This window comes from Ischnura elegans, chromosome 8 (assembly GCF_921293095.1).
Source record: "Ischnura elegans chromosome 8, ioIscEleg1.1, whole genome shotgun sequence".
In the NCBI taxonomy this organism is placed as follows: domain Eukaryota; kingdom Metazoa; phylum Arthropoda; class Insecta; order Odonata; family Coenagrionidae; genus Ischnura; species Ischnura elegans.
Genome location: NC_060253.1, coordinates 87889118 through 87903254, shown reverse-complemented (window position 1 = coordinate 87903254; position 14137 = coordinate 87889118). Strand labels below are relative to the sequence as shown.

Below are 14137 nucleotides of genomic sequence, written 5' to 3'. Positions count from 1 at the left end.
ATAACATAAGTAATTTGGTATTTGATTTCCCTTTATACACAGAGATAGAAGTTTCTCATACAAAAACCAGCAGCAGGCCTAATGTACATACCAAATTGCTGGCATTCAACTTATCTGAAAATCTCCTCTCAAATTTGGTGTTATCTTCATGGAACCGTTCCCAATGTTAATCTGAAACTGCTCCAAAATATTCTATGAAAAGGTCTCGGTGTGAATGAAGGAAATGCATTTTTAGTGATATGTTACACCCCAAGGCCTAATACTCTGACAGCAATTCCTCGACATGGGCGACATAATCATCACTTCTTTGTCACCCAAAAAGTTCTCAAACACATTTCAGAATCCAAGCCAAGCTCGATTTTCTTTATGATTCAGGTGTTTCATAAAAGTCGAATCTTGGAAAAGTTTCCTAATCTGGGGGACTACAAATTTCTTCCTTGGTTTTAGCCTCACTAAAACGAAGACTTTAGTTAAAAATTAACATTTAGCCCCTGTATTGTCGATTGCTTTCACAAAATATTTCATCTGTCGTAGTTTGAAGTGCAATGGTGGCAAGTGAATATTTTCTGTCAGAACCAGGGAAACATGAGCGACATTTTTATAACCATGAATGAAGTTTTTGCGCAGAGGCCAGTTCCGTAAGATGCCATGTTTTTCTCGGGCGCAGCTGATGTATTCACAAAGGAAGCTGCAGTACTTTGTGAAGCCTGATTGCAGTCCCGTGAGTAGGGCGACAATGTTCAGATCAGCACAAACTTACCAATTATAATCACGATAATTAATATTTTCAAGGACTCAGCTGATATTTGCGTACGTAGCCTTCATATCGGCTGAGTATGAAGATAGGTCAGAAGGACTCATTCCCATTGGCCGACAGGACCACTTTAAAGCTTGTCTTTGACGAACCCATAAACAGTCTCCATTTTTCTGGGTCACATGGCATCATCATTTCTATCAACAATGTATTTAATTACAGTAAAAAACCAAGCCTTACATCAAAGTCATCATCTTACATAAAAAGTAATTTCAGTGATGACTGCCTTGTCCTATAGGAAAAGATTTTTATGCCCTTTTCCAGGAGATTGGCATCCATTTAGGCATAATTTTGTGTCATATGTTGTAGTAGTATGACCGAGTATTTGGTCAAATTACTGTAACCAGTGGTGCAGCAAACACTTGGAAGTTTCATCCTAGCCCTAACCGCCAATTTGGCAGCCAGAGTAAACAAATGAAAAAACGACTTCGTTTTCTTCCACTACTTTATTTTGACGGTACGACATGTTTCGACCTTGAGCGGTACTCGTAAATGACCGTCGTACCGTCAAAATAAATTAGTGGAAGAAAACGAAGTCGTTTTTTCATTTGTGAACTTCAACTTCCACAAAGTTGAGCCTGACACCATTGAACGTATAGCCAGAGTAAAATTTAAAAGCAGTTTTAAGAATTAAAGAAAGAGGTTATTGTTGCAATGTTTAAGTCAATTCACCGCAAACATAGCAGAAGCGATGATGATGATGATTTTTACACACAAGTAACATAATTACACATAATATCACGGTAAAATTTACAACTCAAGCCCACAAACTGACATTCACTTGGAAAAAGCCGCAGTAAAACAACTTTTACATTTTTCACAACTTAAAGGACTTTTAAAAAAGGATCCTTGTCCAGAACTCCAAAAGAGTTGACTCTGGGATCACAGGAGGTATACCGGGGGAAGATGACGACGACTTCAATATACATAATTGACTTATGAGGCTGATACTTCGTGGACCTCCATGATTAAGGAGAAAGAATACTTTTTAACTCCGATGACAATATACCTCAATCTTATATTTTTCGTGGAATTATAAAGTATTACTTTTCCTTTTTCAGTTCTGAAAGCAAGATAATTGCCGTCCATGCCGGAGCGGGAGAGGCACTGCGAGGGCCAGCGTAGTAAAGTGAACCTTCCGAGCTATTGTGAAATATTTTAATTATTGTCGCTATGCTATGCAACAAAATATTTTTATTGTTACTGCTGTTTCTTGTTGTCATATATTTTTATCTTTCGGGGGAGGATGATGTGAAATGGAAGCTGGAAGGTTTTAAATGTACGTGAAAATTTCTGAAAAAATAACAAAAGTGATCATTTTTAATGTGTTTTTACACGATTTACGGAGACTAATTCCCCCCAAAACTACCTCTTTACCATAATTATTAATTTTTTAGAATTTTGCACCCCTCAAAACCCCTAGAAAAAATTTAAATGATAAAATTATCCTTTTAATTCCACCAAATGACAGAAAAGTGATAAAAATTCGAGGGGGGGAGCTCCCCAAAAATGGTGGGTGATGGGGAAAAATGAATTTCATATTCGGATTTAGGAGGTCATTTTACACGTGAACGAGCAGGAATGGTGTTAGGGCCGATTTTCATGCCATCCAGTGTGATTAATGTGATAATTACAGCAAATTAAAAGAGTAATAAGAAAAAAAAGGGTGAAACATTTATCGCTGAAAATGTCATTCCATGTACGTAATTGCGGCTGCATTAATGCTCTCTAGTTGTCTCAGTACGATTTACGGAGGTAGTTAGGATGTCTCGGGGGTATCTCCTTGGTATGATAAGTGGAAGTTTTAAGAGATAAAGAGTTTCACTCCTAAGAGGTTTGCCTATAAATTTACATGTAAATCTGACGGGACCGTAGGGGTGGTATGAAGTATGGAGGTTTATGATGTAAAGGCCCCGGTGGTAGCGGGGTAATGTCCCCGCCTGCCAAACCGAAGGTCGCAGGTTTGAGTTCCGCCTAAGTAAGTTACTCTCATCCAGGGCATGGGCGTGTGTGAATGTCCTTCATTGTTAATTCCCCATTGTAAAGGCCGTAAATTTGCTGTTTATGGGGTAATGGAAATAAATAAATAAAAATAGAGGTTCACTTCATAAAGGTTTTACTGTACTGTGAAAATTTTGTCACGAAAATAGAGAATTTCTTGAATACATGAATGTAAGACAACACCATAATCCCTTTCCTGTAAATTGTCTTAACTGTGTGAAAGATAGTTCAATTGACACGTTCATTTGAGCATCTCTGGCAAAGAATTCTCTAGAAGCAGGCGGAAGCGACAGGCTCTGATATTGAGAAAGATAGCACTTTTGTATGTTGATTTGAATGGTGGTTCTTTTCCTAATGCTTTCAGACATTTTTCTTTGTCCTGTGTGAGGTCATAAAATAATTGCCACAATATTACTGAAGTGAGCTTGGTTCTAAGTTTTATTTGAATTTTACGTGAGCGGGCCTACATATTAAATGAATTTCTGGCCCCCACAACTTTGTTATATATGAACCCCACAGTAAATTATTTGACTATAGGTGAAATTACTGGGCCATCCCTATTGGCTTATTTTCTTAATTTTCAATATCTTTTCCGTGCTCATACCACTATAGTTTTGAACTCTCTCATGTGATTAAAAATGGCATGCATTCCAGTTTTTGTTCTTCGTTGTTATTTCTTATCATTCAAACAAATATTGTTCTTTTAGGTCAGAATAACAATAGCGATCAATTGGAGTTAAATGAAAAAGTTATAAACAAGAAAAAAGAAGTACCCGAGAGTGAGTGGTACTCCTGCAAAAAATGCACTAAGAAATTTTCCTCCAAGGCCAAATTAAATCAGCACCTTGTATTACATTCAGGTAAAAAATTTTGTGATTGTGCCCTGCATTTTTATATGAACATCATGTGAACAGATTTAATTTACATTTTTTGACTCAATTATTTTAGGACAAAAGGAGCACAAATGTACAATATGTGGTCGCAGCTTTGCTCTCTTGTCATATTTACGATTGCATCTTAAAATTCACCGTAAACAGGAGGGTTACATGCAGTGTCCTAAATGCCCACGGAAGTTTGCTAGTGTGGAAACATTATCGGTAAGTTTTTCATTTCTATTTTTCATAATGTTTAAAGTATGTCTTTTAAGAGTGCAAGATGTCATGGAATTTAACATGAAGATTTTCGAATTTAAATTAACGATTTTTCATATTTTAATGGATTGATTATGTTTATAATTAAATATTCATAGTTTTCCACTAATTTAATATTCCTACAAATGTAAATGTACCCAATGATGCTGCATAGTAGTGAAACATGTGCATATATTAAATTTTAGGGGAAAAGTAACAATATATATTCATAAAAATAAATAACTTCCCCGTATGGAAGCTTGAGGTTTTTAAGCATAGAATTGGTTATGCTTATGAATTTAAGTTTTTTTATAAATTAGGGCATTCTCTGCTTCCCTTGTGACCCAAAGAAGAGATGATGGTTTTTATATATTGTATGAATATTAGGTGTGGAACTAAGTTCTCACTGTTTTTCAACGAAAATACAACTTTATCATGAAAAAATAGTTATAAAGAAATCATTCAAAGTATTGACCATTGCTAGCTACAACTTTTTCCCACTATTGTGGTAGATCTCAAATACTGTTACAGTGAAAAAAGTTCATCTTTTGAAGCAATCCACGAATCAAGTCATTTTTTGATGTCTTCATTTGAGTGCAACTTCTGATCAGCGAGACCAACTGGCATCAAATGGAACAAGTAATAAACAGACGGCACAATATTTGGGGAATATGGCGGGTGGGCTAATTATTGCTTCATTTGAGAATTTCCCGGTAGGCTTCAATGGGTTTTAATCCATTCAAAATGTAAACCAGGTTGCCTGTTGGATTCATTTATTTCCCTAAATTTAATAATGTAACCTCTGGGTCATGCTACTTTTTCTTTCATCGATCATTATAATTCTCTAATTCTGATCAATTTCTTATTAACAGGTGCATGAAGAAAAATTTCATAGAAGAATTGAGAGGATGAGAAAATTTCCAACTTCGGAAACTAAAGCGGGAAGAAGCAAAGATGATGACCTGGGTGATGAAGAGAAGTTTTTCATGACTAGACATGGGGATTTTGACATAAGCTTGGATTTGGAAGATGACATGCAGGAGGTGGCATTTTTTGATCCAGCATCTATCTCTGAAACAGAGAGACAAAGTAATATTGTCCATCTTCATGTGGTATCCGATGATCTCCAGATCAATAGTGAAACAGATTAAATGGAATGAAGAGTGGCGTACATTCTAGTCATTTAAGAGGTAGATTGAAAAACTGTGTGCCATTCGTTTTCCTGTACTTTAACAATATTTACATCCAATTAAAGTTTTTTCTAACCTTAGCATGAAAGGTTGTATAAAAGGAATTATTGAAGGTATTCATTTCATTATGCTTTAATTTTGAAAAGAAAGTAAACATTAAATATTGAATTTTTCAGGTTCATTGCCCTTAATTCACCATTTGATTAAAATTTGATTAAATGGTCTCTCATCGAAACTTTGTTGCTGAGTATAGGTATTTTTTCATGGAAAAAGAGATAACATCAATTGAATAAAAAAACCTAAAATCACCGTGAGGGACATAGGAAAAACTATTGTTAATAGGGTACAATATGATTCTCACAGGAGAGTTCTATATATTTATTTATTGAGGATATTGTAACCAATGTACGCATAATGATCAATAGATGACGAATTGGCAAGAGAGCCTGTGATTCCAAGTTGGTGAATGGGAAGATACTTGTGATTAATGGATTATCATTACAGCTGATCTTTGAGGAATATAATTCACTTCATTATTAATTTGTGGATACGATAGTATTTAAACATGAAATTTATTCATTGCCACAGCTAAGGCACTCCTCTAAGTATGTTATTTGTTTATTTTTGTGGAATGTCATCATACCTCAATGTGAGTAAACTCAATCTGATCTCTCTTACTCAAAGATTGAGTAATTAAATAGAAACTGGGTGAAACAAAGCACCTGCAAAACTTTTGGAATTAACTCACAGACAAAACAATAAGACCACGCAAAATCTATGATATGGGTTAGCTTACATCCACATATTGACCATGAAGCCACCTCAAGGGTGTTAGGCACGGGTCAGCTTTCTGTACTCCCAGTCACCGTAAATGATGTGAGGATGTAAATGTCGAAAGTCATCTCTTTGCCAACCATGGGGTATAGATGGATCAGATAAAAACTTTGAATGAATGTTATAACATAATAGTAATAGCTTTTGATGAGCATAAAATACTTCTCAAAAATCTGAAACATATTTTAACCAGATCACAAGAGCTTTTGAGTTTATAACTTTATTTATATTTTTGGGAAAGTAAAATTTATTTATTTGGTTATATCTAACAGAAAGTTTTCTATGCAGTTATCCATTGGGTAAATTTTCAGGTACTATTTTGCTTGTATCTCTATAATGAGTGCTACGGATGTAACTCGAGAACCTACCCGATGTATAGCAGGATATTTCTATCATATTAGCCTTTGTTAGGTAATTATATTAAGGTAAAACGAACTGGGGAGGGACAGGCAACTGAGGTTGAATGTGTGGCGAGTTGGTTGGTGGAGTATGATTAATTCCTCATAAGAGAGAGTAGAAGGACGAAAATCTATTACTGGTCAATATATTTTTTAAACTGGGGGAGTAAACCAGTATGCCACCCTTACAGGTTCAGTCAAATGTGGTGACGTGAGAGGCATTGACATGAACAGTAAGGTTGAGAAGGGTAGTGACTGGGGCAATATAGAAAGCAGAGCAACTCCTCATACTGCATTATGAGAGGGTAGATTACATGGGCGTACCCAGCGAGGGGCTGCTGCCCCCCTAGAAGCAAAAATCGCAGAAGTCTTTTAAGCAAAATCAGTACTGAATTGAAACGAAAGTATTCAACAAATTTTCTTTAAACCCACAAAAAAATGATATGTATCAGTATGAGATATGTAACAAAAATAAAAATATTTTTTCAAGGAAATAATCTCATAAATCCCATGGCTTGCCCCCCTAGTTACGATCCTGGGTACGCCCTTGGTAGATTTCATGGTGTGGAGGTACCTTCATCAGATATCCAGGCCGTTAGACCTTGGTCCAATTTGCCAATCACATTTTTACCCTATCGGCCACTTAGAACAAAAAAAGCATGCCAAAGTTATGGTAAGCCTTTCAACCTGTCTGAGCACAAAACTTCTCCTGTATGGCGACCTTGCAAGATCCAATGTGTCATTGGGGCCAGGAACTTGCCTTTAATGGGAGGTGGTGATGTTTTCATCAGAATGAGCCGTTCCATATGGTGAACAACATTTTTGCACAATGGGTAGTGATATTTAAACGTTCAAGATTTCCATGCCGAGATGGTTTTTGAATGTTCTCCACCGTAGAGGGTAAAGTGTGGATAGCATATAAATTACTAATGGACGTAGGAAGGTACATAATACTCTTAACACACATATTTGGTAAGGCCATTATATTGTATGAGATGGAAGGCAGCCGTTAAATGAAGGTAATGCACTGTAGTTCGAGTATGATCAACGAAGAATGAGGTGTTGGTTGTGAAGAAGGAAAATGAGGAGAAATTGAAACTGGAGGTTAAATTTTGAAAAGAATCACAATTAGGTGACCGCCATAGAGGGATTAAATTTTATATCAGGAACGGTCACTTTGCCTCCGAACGGCGTAGGACGATGAGAAAATGCATTGAACACCATCGTCATTCGAGAAATCAAAGGACTACCTCGCCTCGTCCTTCACATATTACATATATTATTACAATACGTTTTTGGTGAAATAATGTCATCGCAAACACGTCCAACCTGAAGTCAGTCACTCACACACTCTTCCCAAATCAGATGCGTAAGCTCTTTTATGGACAGCGCCGTTAAAAAAGTCAAATTCAACAACATTTGGCTAAGGAAATCAATAATACTACGAAAATACGGTTCAATCAAGAGAAATTTGAATACTCACTCCCTAAAAAACAATTATGACAAGTCAAAGAAGGTTCAACTCAATGACCAAGATAGAAATATCGCTCTATCGTTATCTAAATTAACCTTGGACAATAACTAACTACATCATACTTTCTTTTCGACAAAAGATGACCACGTGCTGAAATTTCACCAGACACGTCCCCTGAAATCCTCACATAGCGGTTTCATTCAAAGACGCTCACTTCCGCCGCCACGCGCACGAGCTTTCACTCCACGTTGGCATTTAAATTATTTAAATTCCACAACTTAGTCGCAATTTAAGGAAATATTAATCGTTGAGCGCCCAATAATAAACTCATTTTTTAAATTTATTTCCTTATCCTTTATTTAAGACCCCAAAGTTGCGTGCTTATTAAAACGAGAGAATTTACATCGAGAACTATTTGCCCCTGCGACACTTTTTCCGCTTATATCTCGCTGCTAGCGTACAGTTCGTTCTATGAAAATTTTGTAACCAAATTGAGCAGACCGCTGTCTGGGTGGAGTGCTTCGGGTGCTTTTATTTATTTCTTTGAGTGATTTCTTATTGCATTATGGCACCAAAACAGCGAATGCGGATTGCCAATGAAAAAGCCAGCAAAAATGTGACTCTCCGTGGAAATGTGCCTAAATCATCGGTAGGTTCATGTTTTTGTTGTAATGAAACAGCTGTCATAGACTTCCCAACTTTTCTGCTGTTTCCAGGAGTTTGAAGTGAACTAGGTTTTTTCATGTCACCAAGTGCGTGTAGAGATTGGAATCATTTCATTTACTTTTTCTATATAAAATTTCTTTTCACAGAAACCGTGGGAAGATAAATATTCGGTGGGTCCGTGGCTCTTGGCTTTATTCATCTTTGTTGTTTGCGGATCAGGTTAGTATTCGTCTGGATTTACAGTGCTTTTATACATTGGTTTAATGTCACAGACCGATAATAATACGGAGTTTTCTTTGCAGCCATATTCCAAATAATACAGAGCATCAGACTGGCAATGTAACTTCTGAAATCATTTCACCTCATTCGATTAAGGAAGCACAAGCCCTGGCGAAGAAGGGACGAATACCTGCACGCTCATATCACCTTGACTTGAAGAATTTTTGATCTCAGCTCTATTCCTGTTTTTTACCTTTTTCTTAATTTGGCTAGATATTGTGTTCTGTTATGCATTTATAAATGATATGGATTAGTAGGCTCAAATTCTCCCTTCGTAAATTATCTCTGTTTATGCTGGGTGTTCCATGGTTCGGAAGGTGCACACATGCAGGTAAAATATTTATATATAACGCCATTGAAGATTTAAAATTGTAAATATGATTTTATTTGAAAACTATATATTGTGTGGGGTGCATATTTGTATAGCAAATAATGGGAAACTCAAGCTGCAATCATTCCAGACGCAAAAAGAAATTCTAATGTACGAAAAGAACATCTATTATTGCTTGTATAATATATGCAGGTAATTTATGGAAATAAACTGATTGTTTTACTATGCTCACATTTTCAATTGGGTTATCATTTTGCTATTCTCTGTTTTTGTTGACCATATTGATGATGTGGCAAATCAAAAAATCTTGCATCTGTCCTCTACTTCGGTCACTTATAAAATCAGTCTATTTGATTATTCATGTCTTGTGTAATTGGCTTTTCATTTCTACGAGCATGGTGCCAATAAGATTTCTCTTTATAGTATTTTACTTCTTGTTTAGAGAGCAAGTACTGTCAATGTTTCTATAACGCCACATATCTGCTAAGTGGATCTTAATCATAAGGCATAAGAATACCTTCACTATGAAGTAATAATACATTCACAATTGGTAAGAAGGTTAAGGGTAGATTAGCTAGTTGATACTTTGCTTCTCACAATTACTCTAACTCCTCATCTATCGAAGGACCTCATAACTGCATACCTGCAAGTTAGCAGTAGCTCTATTTGTGTTCCTCAAACAAATTTTTTTGTCTTTGGCATTTTAAGGAAAAAATATTAGTTTCCAGATAAAACTTAAAGTGGTAATAAGTACGCGCATTAAATAGCCCACTCACCAAAATCTTTGCCATGCCTTGAGGAGAGAGTTGCTCCATTAACCCCTGCAACATACATATATTGAAAGGGAGCTGATGATGGATGCATAAGTTTGTATTTATAATAGCTATTCATTTGATATGCCATTACATTCATGGAAATAATGATTATAAATGGTAACAACTTGCTTTAATTAAATATCACCCGTTCACTTTGTCTGTAAGTGGCATGGTATTTGATGGAGCTAATGAACTGCAGTGTTACTAATACCATTTGAGGATGGGACGGATATGTGGATAGAAACCCAACATTGACTCCACCTGCTCTCAAAAGTTCTCAGAGGAGTACAGCTTAGTGGCTGATTCCACCAGACTAGCCAGTACAGCATCCAAAACTACATTTTTCTTTTCTGAACTTGTATCTGGAGTTTTAATTTGCCAAGTAGGAGAGAATTCCTTAGTTAAAATTAGATTACTGTTGAATTTTGTGATGTTTTATAATCACAAAAAGTATGGAACTGCATAAAATTGAAGAAAAAAAAACATTCTTATTGCTAGTTTAGTCCTGCTGACAGCAACTATGTATTCCCACCCTACAAAGTCACAACACAAAAGTATTGGAGAGAAGAGTATTTTTTTCTTACAATAAGAAATACTTGAATAATTTATAAATGCCTATTAATACCTCATAATCGAGGCATTATCTGGAATTAGTAGGCATTATTTAAGTGCATTAAGATGTACCACGTGATTGTTCCCAAGTAGGCTTCCGCGGAGATTAAGATGGTAGGCAGCAATTCTTCAATTGCTGCCTACAAATACGTGATTGTTTGGAATGGCTTGATTGATTCTAATTTTTAGTAATTGGTAGCCATATCAAATGAGACAGAGGGGTGTCATGTTGACCACCACTGCATTCTCAAGCTGAATAATGATAAATTGGTCAAATCTCCATACTTGAAGCCTGTTTTGAACAGGACATATACTTGCACAATCTAATATACCAGTGATAGCAGAATTCAAATTACGTTAGCAAGATCTTGCTAACGTCACAAAGCAGTATCAACAGCATGTCTGAATGGTGTCATTTTTTATTTTTATTTTCAAACCACCGAATACAGCTCATATTTGCCATTTTACATCGGGGTATTCAACAAATTTTAACAATTAAACGTACACGAACAACCATGCCCTGGGCAGGGGAAACCTACCCAGGCGGGACTCGAACCCGCGACCTCTTGTTTGGCAGGCGAGGACTTTACCCCGATAATGGTCATGATAATGACCTGCAAGTCACCATTGACAAAATAGTTTTTCTTCAGTTCCATGGCAACCGGTCTCAATGTACCTCAAATATGATCTTAAATGTTGGTCCTCATGTGATTTCTCAGGCACATTCAACAAAATTATTAGGTGTTATCCTCACTGTCAATCTTGACTGGTCATCACATGTTGACTGTATAATGAATAAACTATCCAATGGCATATTTATTATAAGAAAGCTGGCTGAAGTAACTACCATTGATACTCTGAAGATATATTATGCCAAAATATATCCTCACCTAACTTATGGCATCATCTTTTGGGGTAATGCTAGCTGCTGCCACAAAGTCTTCTCTATGCAGAAACGTGCAGTGAAAGCCATGGCCAGAGTTTCCATGCGATCACCTGGCTTACCTCTTTATAATGATCTGAAAATTCTAACATTCCCATCACTGTACATACTTAACTGTGCCTCTTTTGTTAAAAATAACCCTGAATACTTTCCAAAAAATAGTTCTCTTCATAATCACGCAACCAGAACCACCAGTGGCATTCACCTCAAAGACTACCCTAGCACTTTCTGCAAAAAAGGACCCTTATTCTCCCTATCAAAAATATACTACAAATTACCGTATGATATCAAATGTCTTCCACCTACACCATTCAAGAATTCTTTTAAGAAATATTTAATGGAAAACAAATACTATAGCCTGAAGGATTTTATGGAAACTGTAAAATTGTAAATATTATATCACTTCATTTATTTGTAACTATTACTTTTTATTTTGACGGCTTCCAATGTCACCAGTACATATGTGATCCCTAGGAACAATAAAAATTATTATTATGTAAGACTAAATTGTAAGATGGCAAAAAATAATGTTTTGAATGGTGCAATTGCATACTGTGTGTAAAACAGCCTGACCCTCTTGTCTTTCATAAGTGATTCAAGAGAAATTAATCTAAATTTATTGAGAAAAATTAATTATGACTATTAGATTTACTCAGAAACTATTATCTTGGGCCAGAAGTTATAGGAGGGTATTCCACATTTTTTATCGTATATAGAGTAAAATATAATATCTATGCATTGTACAGTTTGCACTACCAGTTATTGTGTAATAAGACCTGCAATACCTGTTTTTAAATAATTCAATTTTGAATTCATTTGGCATCAAGGAGTTAGTTTGATTGCTATTTATAATAAGATTTATAAAATGATGCATTAGTTATAATTGAGTTATCCTCAACTGCATAAACGAAGTTTCTCAAACTTTTTTTTGATAGATTAAATGACTTATCCTTGACCCCTAAAGGAAGAGGACAGTTTGAGATGGAGTGCCACCTGGTGGAGCATCATGTGGAAACAGTATTACCCGGTCAGAATCTCTCATTAACCTAGAGTGTCTACATTGTATTCACTTTATGTTTGTGAGTGAGCTTTCGTGAGAGCCCAGACACTCTCGGAGGGCTTCACTGATGGATGAGGGGTAGTACTGAGAGAGAGGAGGGGCGAACTTAACATTTCCAAATGCACATAGCCGCCCTGCTTTGACACTGAAAACGAGTGAGTCAAGGGTGGCCACAAGTATTTTGGCCCCGGCGCCAAGACAATATACCAACTTACTTGAAAGGTATTGAGGATAATCCTTTCACAGAAGCCCATGGCATTGTCAGCTGCCACGCTAAATTAGGCACCGTTGGTAAAAGGCATGCTTACACATACAAGGAGAATGTGTGAGGTTCAGCAACACTGCTCCACTAGCAGATACACAATGTTCACTAGACGGAGGTCTGAGAGCGACTGACTGAGCACATGCCTACTGTTTGCTGATTGGCAAAGGGAAAGTCACATGTCGAGAAACTTTCCCTCCCCTCACCTCCACTTGCTTTAGACCCACCAGCTCATCCACAAAGATAAAATGAACAGAGTGTAGGCATCCCTGGGCTTATTCTTATAATATAAATTTTTAGATTAAATAAAAAGATTGTCATCCTTTTTTTTTCAAAAATGAAGTGTGTTGTTTAAAATAAGTAGAAAGGGTTGGTGAAAGGAACAAGGAAATTTTTTACCTCGTTAAAATAACCTGGGATGATTTCTCACTAAACATTTTCATAGGCCTGAAGATAGGTAGAAATAGCAAGACCCAAGAAGACACCGTGCAATGGAGTGAGTAAAGAAATGGATGCAGGCAAAGATAGGGAGAGGTATGAGCAGTGTGTCTGAAGGGTACATATGTTAGGTTACATATGATGTGAATGAGAGGGATTGGTGAAAGAAACTTACTATACTCTGGAAATCTCTAGAATGAAAATATTTAAAAGCTCAGAAAAAATTGTTCCCTTTCCTCAGAGGCATGCATCATATTAAGGTGATGATTGGGTAAAAGGTCGCCCTTGAAAATCTATCATGAACGAAATTTTGAGAAACTTTTCACAAATTCCAGAATCAGGCAACGGTTAAAAAATGGAATCAGGAAAAAGTATTATTTGAAAATAGCCTAACATTCAACATCATTACAATAAATAACGAAGCCTTTTCAAAAGCGGTTAATAATTAAATTGAGAGGGATCACCATTAAAGAAGCAAAAGTACTTTTCCCACTTTGGACAGGTTCAACTGATTGCAGTATCCGATTTACTGCTAATTTCAATCAAATATTTGTAGTTCACAACGCTGATATATCTTTCTTCATACCATAAAGCAGGCAAATGCCGTTCATGCACTCTTCAATTAAGATTGGGTTTCGCTTTTGGATTCCCATGATATCTTCATGGAAAATTCTCCAGAAAGAAAAGTTAATAGCAGTAACCCAACTGGCCTCTCTGGAAGTTCCTGATTTTTATCGGTGCAAGAAACGCTTCGCCTCGCAAAAAAAGTATGGTGATTATACTCCATACAACGCAAGTTAACGTTTTAGAGTTATGTATAAATGGAAGTAACGAGTACATGGAGGCAGGGGCGCAGCTAGGAATTAAGGCTAGGGGGGGTTTCAGGCGCA

General features: G+C 36.4%; 2 protein-coding genes across 3 annotated transcripts in view; both read left to right on the top strand.

The window, feature by feature from the left end:
- Nucleotides 1–5215, top strand: part of LOC124163245 — a 46976-nt gene extending 41761 nt beyond the window's left edge. For both annotated transcript variants that reach the window (XM_046540004.1, XM_046540003.1), the window contains exons 20-22: nucleotides 3523–3675; nucleotides 3764–3912; nucleotides 4818–5215. In XM_046540004.1, coding sequence (XP_046395960.1) covers nucleotides 3523–3675; nucleotides 3764–3912; nucleotides 4818–5096 — 581 coding nt within the window. In that variant the 3' untranslated portion in view covers nucleotides 5097–5215. The remainder of the gene's footprint in view (nucleotides 1–3522; nucleotides 3676–3763; nucleotides 3913–4817) is intronic.
- A 3032-nt stretch (nucleotides 5216–8247) lies between these two features.
- Nucleotides 8248–9357, top strand: LOC124163766 (stress-associated endoplasmic reticulum protein 2). Its single transcript, XM_046540849.1, has 3 exons — nucleotides 8248–8490; nucleotides 8654–8726; nucleotides 8810–9357. Exons 1-3 carry the CDS (start codon nucleotides 8407–8409, stop codon nucleotides 8848–8850), a joined length of 198 nt encoding a protein of 65 aa, XP_046396805.1. The 5' UTR covers nucleotides 8248–8406; the 3' UTR covers nucleotides 8851–9357.
- The last annotated feature ends 4780 nt before the right edge of the window (nucleotides 9358–14137 follow it).

Bases quoted from the DNA above. Each gene is read 5' to 3' on its own strand.
- LOC124163766 (XM_046540849.1), top strand. From the start codon at position 8,407: ATGGCACCAAAACAGCGAATGCGGATTGCCAATGAAAAAGCCAGCAAA. The intron at 8,491-8,653 runs GTAGGTTCATGT...TTCTTTTCACAG, and splicing joins GAAATGTGCCTAAATCATCG to AAACCGTGGGAAGATAAATA. The intron at 8,727-8,809 runs GTTAGTATTCGT...TTTTCTTTGCAG, and splicing joins CTTTGTTGTTTGCGGATCAG to CCATATTCCAAATAATACAG.